We start from the raw sequence: 20,532 nt of genomic DNA, 5'->3' as shown, positions 1-20,532 counted from the left end.
TAGATTTGAAGAGGTGTGTCGAAGTATTACGAGGTATTGAATCTATATAACAATGGCTTAATTTAAACAGAATTTTGATACGCTTTAAAAAAATATAAATGGATGTGAATACACTAAATTTACTAATAACTTCTACTTTAAGTAATCGAATTTGTGAATTCCTTGGTAACAGGACTTTGTATATGTATTGTACATGTTTGGTGTGACATTGATGATATGAGGAATGATTAATACTTTTTATAGTATCGATACCTATGAGTGACTTTCCATCGCATAGCCCATTTACTAAAACATATATGACAAGATACTTTGAAATTAAGTATTTTCCTATGTGAATGAAGTTCGTAATTAGAAAATACAAGAACACATTAAAAAAAAATTAATTATCTTTAGTTGCAGGGGAAAATATTTTTTGATTATAGCAATATTTAACGGCGCTTGTCAAATAAAAAAAACTTGAGCGTATACTTAACTTGATGTCATACAATTAACATATTATTAGTTTTTTTTATCAATAGTAGTCCAACTACATTCTCAAAATAATTGTAAAAAAATATATTATTAGGCCTCATAAAGTTGTATTGATGTTTATATTTAAAAAAAAATTGAAGAGCGGGAAATTTAAAAAAATGAAGAGGTGGATGGTAGATATGTTAATTTTATTAAGTATATACCCTTTTTGAGTAATTTAGTATAGTAATATTGCTACCATTTGTATTTATAATTAGTATCTGTCCATAATGCTTAGATTTAAAATAAAAATAATTACGCTAATTACATTTTGTAATATTTTATGCAATTAAAAAAAATATTTTATGTACTCTGTCTTGTTATTAAATAAAGAATAAGACTTGAATTCCAGCTAGCCTAGTTACTTAGGAAGGCAATAGCACCAACGTCCTTGGCCATCCTACATGATAATAATATTTCGTTATTTTTTTTATAACTTGTTAATTTCTGTTTAATTTTACTTGTTTTTTTTTCTTGTTTAATTTTAAGTAAGTAATGAGGTGTTATAGTTTTTTTTATTTGGTAAGTTTTTCAAGGTCATTCATTCTTTTTATCACAGCAGTTAGAAATGAAGAACCTAAAACAGTGCCACAATAAATTTTTTCAACATCTTTTTTATTTTAGCAAATTAATTTTTCATGTCTAGTATCTGATCTACGACGTTATGATTCATGCAAGCAATAGTGTTTGAAATAAAAATATTTACGTTGTGATAAAACATCATGTACAAAGAAAATTATATTCAATTTGTTAAATAATAAAAGCTATATTCCTTTAAAATGTAACCGATAATTTGATAAAACTGGTTCTCAATAAGATTCTATGAAATGTCATTTATTTTCAATATCAAAAGAACTTTGACTTTAATACCTTAAAATAGAGTCAAATTTGGTTTAATACGAACGTGAACATTACGGCATTTTTAAAATATTACAATATGAAATCGTTTTATTGAATAATAAGCTGTATTATTTTACAATGAAGGTTTAAATTTGAACGTATTGTTCTTTATATCGTGGGTTGTCTCGTTTTGACAAACTCATAAGTACTAGTAGTAACGCGGGAAAGCGCAGCGCGATTGGGTGCTTAGTGTATCTGTGATATTAAAAATACAATTCTTTGTTTGGAAAAACTTTACAAATTAATATTGTTCGTTTGAAATATATTTCGTGTCATCTGTTATTTTTGGAAATTGATTTATAAAAAGAACTTTTTAAAAAGTTTGTGAAGTATTTATTGTTAGCTATGGCTGAATGGGCGCTATTGCGTGAAGGTAAATATTTATTCGCTTTTTTATTAGGCCCCAAAGAATTTAACCTTTCAAAAATTGTACTATTTTATTTGTATTATCTATAAAAAAATTATAGAGATTTCTTTAGAGTAATCGTTTGTATTTTTAAAAATATCAATTTATTTTTGTTACCATGAAGCCCGAGAGTAACTAAGAATTAAATACGTACAGCTATTTTGTATAAACGTACCTTAAATTATATTGGTGTATGATTTTTTTTAATAATAGCGTAATAATAATAATAATAACTCGAAATATTTTAATATATATCTCATTAAAATGAACTGTTTTTATTTTATTTTATTTGTAAGCTTAAATTAATGATTTATAAAGAATAGGATGCCATTTTTTTTATTAAGTAGATTAAAAATATACTTTCAAATGCCAAGAGGTCACGGAATTATGTTCAATGCATATAACTACTAAATGTAGTGTCCTTCTACACTTTTTATATCGTTTTATAAAAAGGGCTAACGGACTAAAGTCATTAATTAATCATAAAAACTTCATTAAACATTTACCTACTTACAATACACCTATGACTGTCAAAATATTGTTTCGATAGAAACTCTTAAAAATTTAGAACGTTTTTTTTTTTTTATTGCACTACAGACTTGCCCCGGCTTCACACGATTTCAATTTATTAATAAAGATAATAATGTAACATAAATCTATACTCTATAGTTTTCAGGTATAACGTAGATTTCGACTAGTGAAAAAATATTATCAAATTTGATAATTATTCCCGGAGATTCGTCCGGATTTACAAATTTTACATCGTTATAATATTTGTATAGACATAGATTAAGTATTAATTAAATCATTGATACTTGTAATTAGAGTTCACATTGTAATCAATCCATAAACAATTCGTTGTGTGAGCTGTAACACTGCGGTCACAACTCAATGCACAGAAAAAAAAAACAAACATTGGTGCCGAATGTATTGTCTTGACATTGCTGAGTTTTTTTAAATAAACGAACACTTTACATGGCGGTAGGGCTTCGTCCAAGCCATGGGTCACCATTCATCGTATACCTACCGTCAAACAGTAATAGTATTGTTGTGTTCCGGTTTGATGAATGAGGGAATCAATGTACCTACACGTTTAACTGCGTCACGAGCGTTCTAAACCATTATAAGTTAAACTTGACCTTGAGAGTTAAATTGTTGTAAGGAACTTTCAATTCAATTATTATAATTATCTTTGAGTAGCCATTTTTGTTATTGAATATTAGCGTTGAAGTCCGCGTTTGAGGGGTTAGTTGTTAGGTATAAAAAGGTCTAAGTAAAGGAAATAACCACTAAATAAAGGAAAGTATTATATGGGGGTGTCATATTGTCCTTAATTTATAGTGACCAAATGAAACTTACTAGTGATCAAAGTACTGAATATATTATTGTAGAATACTACATTTGCCTAGACATATATTAACTTTATTTCGGTAAGTGTGCCATCAATTTGTATTGTAATGTATGTAATTACGAATACCACAGTCACGTAACACTCATTTCGAAGATGACACGCTTACATATATAAGTAATCTTTCCCGCTGGATAAAGGCATTACAACGTATTCGGAGGGTGGTGTATTGCGCACCCACTAAAAAGGCAGAGGTACCCACTTCGTCTTCTCTTGCGGTACTTAGCGCCACGACCACACGTGTTTCTTCAAGATTTTTCCAAGAAAACACACGAACAAAAATTACTTCAGATAGCTGATTGTAATAAGGAGTAACTTAGGCTACTTTTATTTTAGAATTACGTATTTGTCACGCTGCAATGTCCAAATACTGTCCAGCCTACAACCCTCGCGCATGCCACCACTCCGTCACGTCGGGTGCTTCCCACCAACGACTTGATATCACAACAGCTTTACAGAATTAATAAGTTACAGTACCCAAAGCCCTACCAGTAAGTTAAGTTCAGTGAGGCACGTTTACCTAATGCTGTAATCGTCCTTAAAGATACAAGCATAAAAAAAAATTCTAATTCAACGACTAAAAATACGAAGTATTTTCTTACGAACGATTTTTATATTTAAATAATATTAAATAATGGATATATTGTAAGCAATTGTATTGACTCGTTTGATCTTTGACATTTGACCTATATACTACAATACAAGAATAATTTAAGAATGAAGAAATCAATCAAGAAACACAAAGACGTAACGACACAAATCCTGTTGGCGACATCGCTTGGCGATAAATACGTACAATGAAACGATATGTCGGTCATATTTCGACGTGAATATCCTTTAAAAACATTCCAATATTGTCAAAAGCAAATTAAAGCAAGTTTCAGGTGCTTACTTGGGGAATTAAGCGTCTGAAACTTGCTTAGGTTTAGGGTTGACTACCATACGTCCAATCAGGGCCGGACCGTAAGTGCCCTGGGCTAACACAACTTAGGGGCCCATCTAAGACATAACTGAACGTAGACTTGAATTAAATTAATTGAATGGGTTTGATTAATTGAAGGACCCGCAGCGCTGCAAACCATACGATCTGTTTAGTTTAATAAAGTTATGGATTCTTTCGCATTATCATCTATTTTTGACTTTGACTTGACTTATCTGGGGCCCCCTTGAATACACGGGAACCCTGGGCTGAAGCCCAAAAAGCCATTAGGTAGATCCGGCCCTACCTCCAATGAAGAAATAACTTTATTGTACAAATAATTTGCATCAGGAAAATACCGGTAGTGTTTTGGTCACAATATGACGCGGTCATGATTTTCTTATTAATAACTTATATGAGTATTTTCAGGCGTTATGTATTTGTCCTGTAGGTACTGTTTCACAATTACTATTAATCGATTTTTTTTTGGTTATATCTTTCTGCAGGCGCGTTAAATTGTAGTCCACTCGACCGATGTAATGATGATAGATTTCAAGCCTTCATTTGTTATGGGGAAATAATTATGTTATATTAGTTTATTGGTTAAAAATACAAAACAACATAACACCTCGCCTTCACTGGTGACAGGAAGGCTGGGTCGTTTTTAGCCCAGAGGATCGGAATTGCGATTCGACGGGGAAGTGCTGCTAGCATTCTTGCCGCCATTCCACGCGGTCATATTTTGCACAGTAACTATTTTTAAGTCATATTTGTATATATTTAAGCACTTAATGTTATTCATTCTTATGTTAATAAATTTATGTTAAATGTTAAAAATAAACGCGGGTTCAAACTTAGAAAATCATCATCATCCTCCTGCCCTTATCCCAATTTTATTTGGGGTACGGCGCAGGACGTCTTCTTCTTCCATACTTCTCTGTCTGACGTCATCAAACTCAGAAAATCACCAGTCAATTTATATTTGTAAATCACAATGTGAGGTAACCTGTATGTGTCTTATTTCAATTAAATTCTGCCCAATGTGTATCCACGATTGGAGCCAGAGACGGATTTAAAGGAGGTTCTGGAGACCCTCGGCCACAAAGGAGGCGAGGCTCTATAGCAACAGAGGCGTGGAGACCCTAATAACTATATTATGAAATAATTTCAACCAGTAACCTATAACTTATTTACTTGTGTCGGTAACTTTTAAAACAGTTATTAGTAATATTTGTTAACGCGTCGGAATTTCTGTTGTGGGGGCCCTTCTCACGTGGAAGCCCCAGGGCAGTTGCCCCGGTTGCCCTCCACTAACTTGCCCTGATTGGAGCAGTGTGATGGAATTAGTTAACATCCTCCTCAAAAGGGGGAGGCCTTATCTCATCAGTGAAATATTTACAGGCTCTATTTTTTATATTTTTCTATTTTTAATAGTTCAGAAAAACACGCGAAGGAGTAACTTGATGGACACTAGGAAGACGTGACGTAGGCAATCTATAATATCAGTTTTTTTGTTATCCTGACGACCCGGCCAGGATATTAGGACAAAATTAAATTGACACCGGTCTTTAGTAAGTAGGGGGGCGGGAAAATCGGCAACCCGATGGTTCAACACCGCCCATAGACATTGGCGCTGTAAGAAATAATAACTATTCCGTACATTATACCAATGCACCACCAACCTTGGGAGCTAAGATGTTATGTCCCTTGTGCCTGTAGTTACGTCCTCACCTTTCAAACAGGACCACAACAATACTGAGTATTGCTCTTTGGCGGTAGAATATCTGATGAGTGTGTGGTTCCTACGTAAACGGGCTTGCATAAAACTCTACCACTGAATTCATCAGACGTCTTGAAGATGAAAATTACGTTGAAATTTTCCATTACATACAGAAATATCATCCAAGGTATGGTGTTCCAGTGGCCATTAACCTTTAGTAAAGTTTGTGGGTTCAAAGTCGACAAAGATGACCGAAATTACCTTAAAATTAGCTAGATTTATCAAATCGCTTAACAGCATGGTGGAATAAGCAATAAGCACCAATTCTTCCACTAGCATGGAAAACAGGCCTACGTCCAGAAGTGTACGTCGAGACCTTATATATCACAGTGAACCAAACGTAAGCGCGATTCAGAAATTTGTTATTTCATACAAAATTTTACTAGGAAAAATTATACTTGGTATCTATGGTTTTAAACCAGTAATAATTAAATTAACATATGTATTTGCCACATCGAGCTTAAATTCGATTTAGAATTCAATCTAACATACATTTATGCGGTTTAAATGTATGCCCATATAAGGCTTTGATAAGCGAGTTCATAATGAAGAAGAATGTTGTGCTCATGTAGAATTCGATGACGCGATCGTGGCTGTATAGTGTAATTCATTCATTCGAATTATATTTGATAAAATAAAAAAAGAAAAGAAATACAGATACATTTTTTAAATAGTTTTAATCTGTATGAAAATTGTCACGAAATAGTTTTTATTTTGATATTGTGAAACTTTTTACAAATTTAAGATATTAATAAGCCTTTCTAGATGGTTTTGCAAATTTTATTATGTGGTTTTTTATTTATTTACCTTATTCGAGTTAAATTTACCTGTCAGTATGTGTCGAGTCTTGGTCCTGAATTTTAAACCGCTTTCACACTGAAGCCAAAATATTGGTGACACTTATGATGCCGGTATTTAAACAATAAGATACAGCGTTAGTACACGGTACTAGTAATTCAAGTAGCCTCATAAAAGCACTTTTGAATCGTCATGTTACTGATTTGAATTAAATGTAATTCAACCACCGGTTCGGAAAGTATATTCCACCGAGAAGAACCAGCAAGAAATTATTTTCCGCCATTTTAATAACAGATTATATCAATGAAGTACAATTAAATTTATATGTATCAACAATTGTTCTAGATCGAATTCGTGAAAAATGGCGCTTTTAATGGCGGCAATGCTACGTAACTTTGGAAGTACTCCTAAAAAAACCACAATTAATTAAAGTAAGAGTTGTCTATTATAAATAAAGATATATTAATCAAGAACTGTTAACAAAATAATTATTAACATTAATTCCTTAAATGTATACAATAATTAATTAAAAATAGAATGCTAGCATCATTTCCCCTTTGAGTCGCAATTCCGATACTATGGACAAAAAAAAAAAAACAACGAACCAGCTCCTATCACCAGTGGAGGTCATAAAGCGAGGTGTTATACTTTTAATGAAGCTCTTGGTTCTACTCCAAGGGTAGTAGAAAAAAAAAACTTGAACTGTTTGTAGTGCTTAACATATCTGTCCTATTGGCAAAAGCCATGGTCATATAAATCTAAGTTTTGTTTAACTTTACTCCTTCGATCGGAGTAGTGTTTGTAAGTGTTCTTGATATTTTCTATACAAGGGTTCACCCTATATCGGGTGAGATATAATCTAAAAATATTTTAATTACCTATCTACCTTAAACTTCGTACTGCAGTTGAATAAATCCCCAACAAACTGCTCAATCAAAATTGTCTAGTTTAGTAAATTACTAGCGATCCGCCTCGGCTTCGCACGGGTGCTGTACTAAAGACACTACAAAATGTCTTTACATACAAAGTTCACAGTTTTTTTGTCATTAGACAATACAGACCGAATCTGTAATTGTAAAAGTAAAGGATAAAAAATGGTTATTGTGGGTTATCCCTAAGAGATAGACATATACCATCGAAGACTTTTTTGTAGACCCTTTTAAGGTGTACAATACTGTAGTACATCATTTTGATATATCTCGTAGGATTAAGGTAGCGTTTGCAATGTAAGCAAAAAAAAATGTGTTTCTCTACTATATACATTTAAAACTATCTCTTGAGTCACTCTGTCTATTAAAAAACCGTTTAAAATCGATTTGCGTAGTTTTAAAGATCTAAGCATACATTGGGACAGATGGCGGGAAGTGACTTTGTTTTATACTTTGTAGTGATGACAACTTATAGTTATTTTGAAAAAAAAATGATCTTTCCCGTCTCACTTCGAATTACTCTAATTATGTTTTAATAGATGAAATACTAAGGTACCAATAATTAGATTGGTTTTAATTAAACATAAGGTAAAATAAACCGCCTGTGAAACGTAACAACGGCAACAAATTTGCGTAAAAAGAGTTCAGTGAAAGGTTAAATTCAGTGGCGTTGCTATACGATAGCTACGATACGGTGATACGGGCCAGGTGGTGCAGTGTGCCAGGGCCCCGAAGCTCAGGGGGCCCTCTAACCTAAGCTTTGAAAAGAGCGGGTCAGCCAACTCGCCATCTCCTCAACCTAGATAACCTGGACCCACCTCACAAGATTTTTTTTTCCTATTAATAATTTTGAAGGGCAATATAACTTAAAGAGGAGGCGGAAAGTTAGGGTGAGGGCCCGATTATTTTCCAATGCAGGGGCCCAACTAGCTACGCCACTGGTTAAATTTATTTTTAATTCGATCTCGAAATAATTATTCTCTTTGCGCTTAAAGAAGTTTCAATTTAAAAAAATACAAATATACGGGCAGATACTAAATAGTGATATTATATTTAATTATTATTAAGTTTAAAATATCTAATATCTTAACATTAATCTTTTTCGTTTCAGCTTACTGATTTCAAAATGGCGACGTCCGACATTACGTTCCAAGATGGCAACTTTAAACATCCATATTTACTTGCATTGGTGTGAGTAATCATTCACTGTATGATAGAAATAAGCTTATTATTTTAATAGATGTGTTATAGTCTTCATATATTTCTGATTAGCCTAAAGGTTGAAAGAGAATACCTTCAGGCGTTAACCCCTGGAAGAAAACGATCAAAAATATTCCATAGTCAAATTTAAAAGAATCAAAGAGCGTTTCTGTGCTAAAGGATATTACAAAACTAATGACTTTTTACTTAATAGCACACATTGAGAATGAGATGATCACCGCCGGGCTATTATTAAATGAAAACTATAATTATACAATATGACATAGAAAAAAATCCGCTGAGTTTCTTTCGCTGGTTCTTTACATAGAAATTTGACAATCAATGAGCAAGTATATCGAAAAAGATTTTGAATAAGATTTGCAACAATAATATAAGAAATATACTTTGTTTTATTAGTGTTATTTGAAAACATACTTTTGTGTTAGATAGCCTAATAACTGATAAAGGTTTATAGCCCACGGGGTCAGCAATACGTTTAAAAAACCTTGCAGCAACTAGTTATGATATCAATACTATTTAAAGATGACGCTTAAACATTTGCTTGGTGATAAGGCTTTGTGCAGGTTTTGGGTAGGTACCACCCATACATCAGATATTCTTCCGCCAAACAGCAGTACTACTTTTTGTGTTCCGGTTTGAAGGGTGAGAGTGCAACTAGAGCCACAGAGTAATATAATACCGTAGTTTCCAAGGTTGATGGCGCAATGACTATATAAAGAATGTTTAATATTATTTACAGCGTCAATGTCAATGGGCGGTTTTGATCACTTACTATCAGTTGGTTCATAAGCCCGTCCGCACACATATAACTATACAAAATTACGTAAAAGTTATATTCAATGAAGAGCTGTTTGGGCTATATTCAATTTCAGAGCTAGAGATCTTTGAAATTGTTTTTTACGTCGTTGGAATACTCGGTGTTGAATCATCGCATATTAACCACAATAATATTGATTACTTTGAACGGTAAAAAAAAAAAAAAAACTGTAAAACGCGAGTAAAGCTCTGGGCGACAACTAGTAGATTGTATATAGGATTGAATTGGTATTTAACTTGACGGTAGGTCTTACTGCAAGCACGTCTGGGACCCCCACTCAATATATGTATATTCTACCGTTGAACAATACCGAAATCCGACACATACATACCGCAGACACATCAGACACGACAACTTTACGCACAAACACTCTGTGGTACCAGCTTTCGCCGGCGGTTTTTCCGAACCGATACGACTTGGGAACCTTCCAGAAAAGAGCGTACTCGTTCCTTAAAGGCCGGCAACGCACCTGCGAGCCCACGCTGTTTCATATGTCCATGGGCCGTGGTAGTCACTTTCCATCAGGAGAGCCTTCTGCTAGTTTGCCACCTAAATATATTTAAAAATAAAAAACGTGTATTCCGAGGCACATGTGTAACACAGCCTAAATACACAATAACACAGTATAAATAAAATATTTATTTAATATGTTTGTGACAGAACGTAAATACTATACTAAACAAACATTTAAAATTCGGTTTTCGACACACATTCTTGCGTTGCGTAAAAATTGTAATTCTTTATACGTTACATAATCTGTGGCCGCGTTTAGCGCGCGAGCGGGAAACGTGATGTCACTTTTAACATATTATTTTCTAATAAATTCTATTCATTGCTGAGACGACCCAGTGTTTAGAATGTTCTTTTAAATTTTAACCGATTTTAGCAGGTAGTGTTTGTAATTCATCTCTTGTTCGGTGATGAAGGAAAACATCGTGACAAACAACTCCATGCATGTGAAGTTCCGCTATATGTGCAAACCTCTTGGAGCAGGAGGTTTGAGACTACACTTGAGATGGCTATAGCCCAGCAGTGGGCTTTAATTTTACTAAATACTAGTATAATAAGTATTAATTGATATATATTTATAATTACTTTATAAGTTTAGCCTTTCTGCTATTTGCTGTAAAATTAAAAAAAAAAAAAAAATCCTATCCTAGAGCCAGGAGACTCTTAATACAGGGCAACCTTATTTGGGCTCCTGCCTCCCACACATAATTGTACTTATTATTAAGCTGCATCGAAAATATAAATTGTAATGTCTATGGAAGATAATAAATAAATTCCTTATTTAGCAGGAAGAAAATAATTGATAGGATTGAAGTTATTCCACCTTTAAATGCGAATGGGTGTACACACATTGTGGCATAATATCATCCTACACAAACGCAGTTAGTTCTTGATGTTTTCTTTCACCGCGAGCAGGATATAAATTTTAAACTCAAACTTATATGATATATCATTGGTTTGTCCGGATTTTAATCCATAGTCTTCGGTTATGATTCATTTTTGTATTAACTGGGCCTCGGCTTTAACTATGTCAGTCCAATATAATTTTACGGCCATTAATAAATAAGGCAAAGGCATTTCTACACTCTGCCGATGTAGTCGTTGAGCTGCTGATCAAAAGTAATCTAGCCACAAAAAGATTCCTTCACGATGTTTTAACTTCACAAGTCAAAACTAAGTCGTGTTTTATCAGAAATGCCTAGGATTTTATAACTTTAGGGCCGTTACGATTTTCGGAATTAGTCGAATGCAATTTAATTTTTTTTTTAAATCTATTTTGTTATTGTAACTTTGTCTATTAAAAAGTTTAAATCTCATGTTAAAAAAAAATCTACGTTGATAAATATTACTCAATTTATAGATAAAACTCTGTATCGAAGAGCTGATAAAAAAGTGTGTGGTTATTATTCGCCGATTTTCATGGAATATAAATATTAACGTGTATTTAGTAACAGGCGTTGTGATAAAGAGTAACTACTGAGTTTTTTGGCGGTTCTTGTTAATTCGATTCGACTCGGTTCGATTTAAAACTTTTATGAGCCTTTTTGAATAAAGAATATTTTGATTGATAAAAAAAAACTTGACTCCTAATAACACATTATTCTAAATTTAAACAAAAGAATCTTCAAAATCACGTGTTTCCTACTATTATAGTTTGTACAGTCAGAGTAAGAAAACCTTCGTCAGTTTTCAAATTCAATCCTTTATCAAGTCGTAAACTCTTAGTACCTTTTGAATCTAAAGCACTCAACAGACAACTGCATATAAAATTAAACTCACATAGTATGATAACTTGGTTTAAAATAGTGTAACATCTTTGGACTACGTCTGTGTCATATCAACATAAAAACTTTTTTATGGCCTAATTAGTCATTACAAGATTTAAATTAGATATGATATCCTCTACTGAATTGTCAAAGTCTGTCAGTGTCATATATTTTCTTGCAATATCTTAGAATAAAAACGCTTGTAATATTATTCGGCCGTTATTTTAAGTGACGTTTAATGTAAAGGCGTGACGTGTGATGAGTGGTTCCATTGACACCGGGAAGTGGTGGTGTTTCCTTGGCTTGCAAAAGCGGCGGATATACCCGATCGAAAATCTATGGGGTTTGATGGTGCAGTGGTGGATAAATAATAACGATAGAACCAAAGCAGCTGTCGTAGAACATTGCCGAAGTGTCTGGGAGAGCTTCAGAGGAACCGACATATGCTCTCGCCTTGTTGGATCAAGGCGACAGCGACTACAAGCTGTGATTGATACGAATGGCGGATATACTCTTTTTTAATAAAATAAATATGATTTGTTTAAATGAATAATTTTTACCATAATTACTATTTTATTTACTACTTCCGTCCTCCGGTTTCACCCGCGTTCCCGAAGATTTTATGTTTTCCCGGCATATTCTGTGTGCAAAATTTTATCCAAATCCGTTTAGTAAATTTTACGTGAAAGAGTAACAAACATCCATCCATACCTCAGAGAAATCAGCCAGATCCATACACACAAAATTTAGCGTTTATAATATTAGTAGGAAGTAGGATTACTGCTATGCAGTCTCTTTTATAAGCGACAAGACAATGTCCTAATCTCCGATGTTACACGAGCATTCACGAAGGACTATGAGATTTCGTGAAAAGTTGTTAATGATCATATCGATTGACGGCTTCTTCTTGTTATTATTATAGCTTTTAACCGCTATTATACTCTTTGCTAGATGCGACTTATAATGACATTACGACGCAATATGTCATACTCAATCGGTAAAGCTGGTTATCGCTCATACTGAGCACACGAAAATAGATCTTAAGGTGATGAACCTTTTCTTACCCTGACTGTACTTACAATTGGCGCGCTGCCATTTCAATGTCAAGGGTTCAATGAACTCACAAGATGGTTGACATTCGTAATTGAATAGACTATTTTAAATATAAGTCATTCTATCTGACTGTCATGGGTACTAGTTCGTTCAGTATTGTATAAACTTATAATAGTTTTTTTTTTGTTTTTGTATTAGGAATTATTTATAGACTATAATTTATGCTGAATTTTCTAACGTTTTTTTTTTTCGCAAAATTTAAACAAGTTACGGCTATGTTGTGAACGTACCTATTAAAATTCTTGTGGCATTTTTTTATTAAAAAAATGCAGTAATTAAGTTATATAATAAAATAAACATTTAAATAATTCATTTTAAATTAATTATTAATTACAACGTTAAAACTTTCTGTTAATTTTATTTTTCTATTATTTTTTATATTATCTGTAAAATGTATTATCTTTGTGACACAATTTGTAAACACTAATCTAACCTTACTTTTATTAAATAATTATGAGATTAGATTAAAATGATTGTTTTGAACTAAGTATGTATTTTTGAACTACGTGCTGGAATTACTTGCACCTTATTACATTTTTCTAGTAACGGATAGATCGTGACAATTTAAATTAAATACATTTTTCAATCCTTCGAATAATGAGATTATTTCTCGTGACGTATCAATTAAGAAAAAAAAACTTATCAATCTTAAATATTATGCCACATAAAATAATATTGATTAGAGATTTACAAATTAAATTAATAAATAAGTACCTGTCGCCTACGGCTTTGCTCGTGTTTTATTTGGTTGTCAGTAAGGTATAAAAAGTAGCCTATGTCCTTCATTGAAGTTCAAGCTTGCTTCATAAAAATTATTATCAAATTTGACATAGTAGTTTGGCTTTAAAAGGACAATAAAAGATAGACAGGGGTACTTTCGCGTTTATAATATTAGTGCATATTAGTTTTGATAACAAATAGTTTCGTGCTATAATAATTATATGTAATAATAATCATATAAGTTACTAGCTGTGCCCGCGACTTCGTGCGCGTATGAATTTAAGTTATTTGGATATTGTAGCGTGATTTTATTTTTATTCTATATACAATTCTAAAATAAAAGTAGCCTAAGTTACTCCTTATTAGATCCGCTATCTGCCAGTGAGAGTCCCGTCGAAATCGGTTCAGCCGTTCCAGAGATTAGTCGGAACAAACAGATAGACAGACAAAAATTGTAAAAAATGTTATTTTGGTATATGTACCGTGTATACATACATATGCATTTAGTAAAAATGGGGTATTTTAATATTACAAACAGACACTCCAATTATATAGATATAGATTATGTCATCCTCTGACATAACACCGTATTGGAGGCTAGTGTTGCTCGCTAATACCAATATTATTGTAAAATGTAAGGAAACGAGAGGAAGGTTTGCTCACATTACCAAGATTATGTTTAGAGTTTTGTAATTATGTGCGCGAGAAATACAGTAAGCACCAGAACGTTTATGACGATTTTTTTTAACAAAATGCTTTTTTTTTCAACCACAAACAAAAAAATATATTTTAGTCTAACCAAAAGAGGAAAATAAACATTGACACACATTTGACATTTGACATCGAATCGACGCGACGTCATTGGTTGAAATATTGAATAATATCTGTGATTTTAATTATGGATTCGCGAAGTGACGTTTAGAACGTCGATGCTGTTATCGGAACTCTGGAAGTAAAATTAGTTTCGTGAAATAGCATTGTATTATAAGTAAAGATATATTAGTCAAGTACTGTTAATAGCACGATGTAGACAAGCTATTAGCAAAACGCATGAAAAACGTAAATCGAAGGTTTGTTTATGTTTATTCTGTAATAAGGAATTGTTAATATTTCTATTATACAGTAGCAATGTTTATGTGCTTGGTGAAAATCGCGTCGACTTCAGGTCAGCATCAGTTTATTAATAGTAAAAAACTATTAAATAATTAATATACCTACTTGCATAACTTAAACTGTGTAAGAACTATTTATACTTTGTGTAAATTACTAAATTTAAAATTATTCGGATTTTTGTGCGAATTAAAAACTTTTGCTGTAACGTTGTGCACTAGTTTTCATTGAGGTAATAATTTTTCATTGGTAGATTAAAAAAAATACTAAAATTATTTTAAAAAAAAGAATGTACCTAATAATATGTTCATTGAATAAATCACAAGTTTGTGACGTTTTATATTTCTTTAGGCGTCTTATGAAAAAAAATATGCGAGTGAATTTTTATGATGCGCGCGCACAGTGAAAACTACACGATGAAGTTGCTCGCTAAACTGACAATCATGTGTCAAATCGCTCAAAATAGACAACTTCACGTCTCATCTTATTTTAAAATGTTTATTTGATTACAAATTTAAATTGTGAGTATTTAAATTTCTGAGGGAGTGTTATATTACTCGTAGTGATGAATAAAGAAGAAATTACATTAATAATAATTATTATTTCATTATTTTAATGTAAACAATTACAACAATTTCTAATCACTTAACAATTTCTAATCACATAATCATGAGTCAGAACATTTCGCGCGCGTAAACAAATACACACACCTTTTTTATCTGTGACTTTTATGTTTGACATCATTTGGGAGGATTAATTTGACACTCCTACAAATATTTATCAGTGAGATTAAAATTATTTTCACTTTACAATAAATTAAAAAAAAAACAATGTCTTCGATAGCGTTCAGAAAATACAAACTTGAATGTAAAATAAGTTTGAAAGCAAAATATAAAATATGAACAATATAAGCTCATATTTAAGTTATGGTTTTGTACATATTTAGCAAAAAATCACAGATCGCTAACCTACAAGAGCAATCAATTGAAATACCTCTTTAAGTCGAATGCCTTTGATTCTAGCGTATCTTTTTATTTAGTGTGATATTTGTTATTTAAAACCGTAATTAAACTAAAACTTATTTAAATATTTTATGAACATATAATTAATCAAAATATTGATTATTCAATAAAATAATAGTTTTTGGATGAAGACGTCTGGATTGAGGCTCGGGTTCCAAAACAGGACTGATTAAAAAATATTAAGGGTACTTTTGGTAGTGTAAAATAAATTATTATGAAATCTGATAAAAATTAAAATACATATATATATGTAGAAATATACTTAAATATTTTGATTTTGAGCCATAAAAGCACATTATCAATTTATTATATTAAGATTAAATGTCGTAATTTTTAGTCTGATATATAGACTAACGTGACCTAAAACACGAGCCGCCATGGTGTGGCGTCAGATAGGCGAAAACTGTCATTTCAATATCATCTGGCACTTCGATAAACAACTTTTCTGGAGCTTTAATGCTAGTATTTGTCCATTAAACTCCAACGATAGTGATTATAGTTCATTATTTTCCCAAAAAACAGAAAATATTTATAGCAGTTAACGTGAACTGTTGTTTTTATCAATATGACGTCACTAAAATGACTGACAGCGTTTTTGCGGAAATAAAAAAGTTTTAAAATTTAATTTAATTTTATGGCAAGAAAACGTGTTTATTTTAGCGAAATAATTTTTTGTGGCTTTTTATTGGGAAGATCAACATTTTGAAGTACTTTTTTCGAACTTAGCAATGTTAATAATTCTTAGATAAACTAATACATCATTGTAAATCTGTTTATTTATAAGAGCAACCATGTTTGTTGCCGTCTCCTTGCGCTGGAGGATGCTGTCCAAAACGGTGGTAGATTTTAAATACTGACAATTCAAAATTGCTTTATTGTAATGTTTACTTAAATAAAATACATTTGATTTGGTGTTACAATAGTATCGTATTATACAGCCCAGTTACGGAATTTCATCGTAAAACAAAAACCGATGACACAAGAGCGCATCACTAACGTTTCGCAATAGTCGTCATTGTTATAAGTCTGGCGTGAACTTTGTGCCTTCTGACCGATAAGGCACACAATGAAGTATTTGAAATATCTATAAATTAATAACTAGCTATCCGTCCCGGCTTCGCACGGGTCTCCATAATCATTATATAGTATGAAACAAAGTCGCTTATCTCTGTCTGTCTGTCCCTGTATGCTTACATCTTTAAAATTACACAGCGGATTTTGATAGTTTTTTTTTTTAAATAGAGTTATTCAAGGTTTATATGTATAATACATGCAAAATATAGTATAGGTTATTTTCGTAGCGATTTTAAGCAACACAGCATTAATCCTTATCCAATTTAAGTACGTTTAATAAATTGTGCATTTAATATAGATGCAATTTCAAATCATCGCAGACTTTATTGAAGACCTTTTTAAGGTGTTCAATACTGCAGTACATTATTTTGATCTATCTCGTAGGGTTCAGTGAGCATTTGCAATGTAAGCGTGAAAAAAATGTGTTAATTTAAAAAATTTAAAAATTATCAATGTTTCTCTAAGTATATTATGCATGAATTATATATGTAAATCTTCCCCTTGAATCACTCTATCTATTAAAAACAATATCAAAATCCGTTGCGTAGTTTCAAAGACCTAAGCATATACAGGAACAGACAGACAGCGGGAAGCGACTTTGTTTCATACTATGTAGCGATATGTAGGATACATTTCTAGGAATACGCTAACGGCTGCTTCATAATATATTTATGATAATACTGTTCATACGGAAAGATATACAAGAATGTTCATTAAATATACAAGAAATAGAAAACGAGATTGTATTTTTTTTTCGCTTCGCACAGACGATTTTAGGCGATGGTATACGCATATATAATAAGATACCTTAAAATTTTAATAATCAACTATTAAACAAATTTTTTAGACACAATTAATGAATTAATGTTATAACTCATTTAAATAATACTTTTTGGATATAGATGCAATATACAAAAGTATTCCATAAAAGCTGATATACATACTATTAGTACAAAAATAAGAATAAACTTGTAACCCCTACTTTCCGTTCGCATACGGTACAGAGAACGTTTTCGGGCAACGGTATACGCATACATAATAAGATACCGGGAAATGTAACCAATTTACCATTTACTAAATTTAAAAAGTTTATTAAGACTAAATTAATAAATCAATCTTATTATTCATTAAAAGAATACTTTTTAGAAAAAAAAAACGTCTGCATTTAGGGTCGGGTTCCATCACAGGACACTAATTATTATAAAAAGAGCAACTATGCGAGATTCTTGCCGTTTCTTCTCGCTGGAGGCTGCTTTCCGAAGCGGTGGTAGTATTTTAATAACGACGATTCAAAAACGCTTCATGTGAAGTTTACTTGAATAAAATTGATTTGATTTGATTTGGATTTAAACTCCAACAGGTCTGTTCAAGAGCAGTAATTGTAAATACTAACCTTATTGTAAATCTGGTTTTAAAAAGAGCAACTATTCAGTTTCTTCCCGTTTCTTTTCGCTGGAAGCTGACTAGTGGTCGCCTATGGCAACGCTCGCATTTTGGGGGTTGATCGTTAGGTTTTAGATTAAGTTGAAACGAATTTCATGATATTTGGTATGAAACAAGTTTAACGTCAAGGAACGACATAGGTTATTTTTTTAACTAACAGCCTGTAAATTTGCCACTGCTGGGCTGCTGGAAGGTTTGGAGCATATTCCACCACGCTGCTCCAATGCGGGTTGGTGAAATACACATGCGGCAGAATTTCGTTGAAATTAGACACATGCAGGTTTCCTCACGATGTTTTCCTTCATTGCCGAGCACGAGATGAATTATAAACACAAATTAAGCACGTGAAAATTCTATGGTGCTTATCTGGCTTTGCACCCAAAATCATCGGTTAAGATGCACGCGTTCTAACCACTGGGCCATCTCGCCTCTTTTTTTTTTAACAAAATCACTAGCAAACCGCATACGACAACTAGTACTATATAATATTAGTTCAACACGGTCAAAACCGCGAGACATCACTAGTCATTAAGTAATCTATGACTTGACTAAACATCGTCATTTAATCTACGATTATTTAAATGAGACAATAACGGTACGTACAACATTGTATGAGTCCCACGTGTAATTATAATTGCGTACCAAGTTATTATTCAATCTTTGATAAGATTGATAATGAGAGCAGTTAGGAACGCGTGGATTTTAGTAGTATTGCCTGCTTTAGTGGGTAAAAATCCCCCCCATAAAGCTCGGTCTCCTAGGTTTAATTGGTGGTGGTTTGCAAGCCCCTTTGGGTAGTTTGCGTAATATTGTTGTGTTCCGGTTTGAAGGGTGAGTGAGCCAGTGTGATGTAGGTAGGCGGACGAGCAAATGGGCATTGTCGCCATTGTTTACCATTCCTGACATGGAATACCACCAACAACCTTGGAAGCTAAGATTTTGATATAGTATATGCTATAATCATAAACAATTTAGGTACTTAATGTATCTGTGCGAAAAAAATCAAAGAATACTAACTCGAAACTCTATCATCTGTTTCGTCAATATTATTCAGCAATCGAAGTGTCTTTGTATTGAAAAAACAAAACAGCCTAATGTCAGTTAACATTGCTCTGTCTAAATCTATCTCATACTTTAAATACATCAAGACTTCTGTTACAAAGTGACATCACCTGATGTTAACCGATCACCATAGACGATGGCGCTGTAAGGAGTATTAACCATACATTCCACCGCCATTGTGCCACAAAGTTCTGAACTAAGATGTTATATCCCTCGTGCCTGTAGCACTCACTCAACCTTCAGACCGAAACACAACAAGTAGTGCTGTTTGGCGGTAGAATATCTGATGAGCGCGTGAAACCTATCCAGAAAAAGTGACACCATATTAAAATGTTAGTTAGGTCGTCTTTAAAAACGAAAAGTTTAGAGCGATATTTCATCCGTGGCACGTTAAACCGGTTTGCTAGAACCGGCAGCATCCTAAGCGCGTTACGGCAGCAATCATAATCAATTGATCTCATTATTCTGTTTGTAGCGAAGTGCAATCAACGTGACAGGAGATGAAAATAACTTCAACACCATTTTCGAATCGAATCAAATGGAAATAATCATTTAATATAAAGGCAATTACACTTACTTATTGATTGTCAAATTGAACAGTTTTTTATTTTTTATTTTAAACGAACAAGGGAAGAAATTGTTACATTGGCTTGTAAATTTGCCACTGCTGAGCTAAGGCCTCCTCTCCCTTTGTGGAGAAGGTTTGGAGCATATTCCATCACGGTGCTCCAATGCGGGTTGGTGGAATACACATGTGGCAGAATTTCGTTGAAATTAGACACATGCAGGTTTCCTCACGATGTTTTCCTTCACAGCCGAGCATGAGATGAATAATAAACACAAATAAAGCACGTGAAAATTCAGTGGTGCCCGCCTGGGTTTGAACCCGAAATCATCGGTTAAGATGCACGCGTTCTAACCACTGGGCCATCTCGGCTCTTAATTATTAATCTCGTAATAATTATGTTTATCCTGCTTGCAATTTTATTTTTAATCTGCTGTTGCATACAACTATTTAGTCTCT

The 20,532-nt window shown here is 32.8% G+C and overlaps 1 protein-coding gene across 1 annotated transcript in view; it reads left to right on the top strand.

Moving 5' to 3' along the window:
- The first annotated feature begins 1,572 nt into the window (after nt 1-1,572).
- The window catches only part of LOC113402613 (uncharacterized), a 32,035-nt gene continuing 13,075 nt past the window's right edge, over nt 1,573-20,532 (top strand). The window contains exons 1-2 of the mRNA XM_064219860.1: nt 1,573-1,783; nt 8,762-8,841. Of these exons, the coding sequence (XP_064075930.1) occupies nt 8,777-8,841 (65 nt within the window). The 5' untranslated portion in view covers nt 1,573-1,783; nt 8,762-8,776. The remainder of the gene's footprint in view (nt 1,784-8,761; nt 8,842-20,532) is intronic.

Source organism: Vanessa tameamea, chromosome 29 (genome assembly GCF_037043105.1).
Source record: "Vanessa tameamea isolate UH-Manoa-2023 chromosome 29, ilVanTame1 primary haplotype, whole genome shotgun sequence".
Classification (NCBI taxonomy): Eukaryota; Metazoa; Arthropoda; class Insecta; order Lepidoptera; family Nymphalidae; genus Vanessa; species Vanessa tameamea.
The sequence above is the reverse complement of the archived record's forward strand: the minus strand, read 5'-3'. Positions and strand labels throughout refer to the sequence as shown.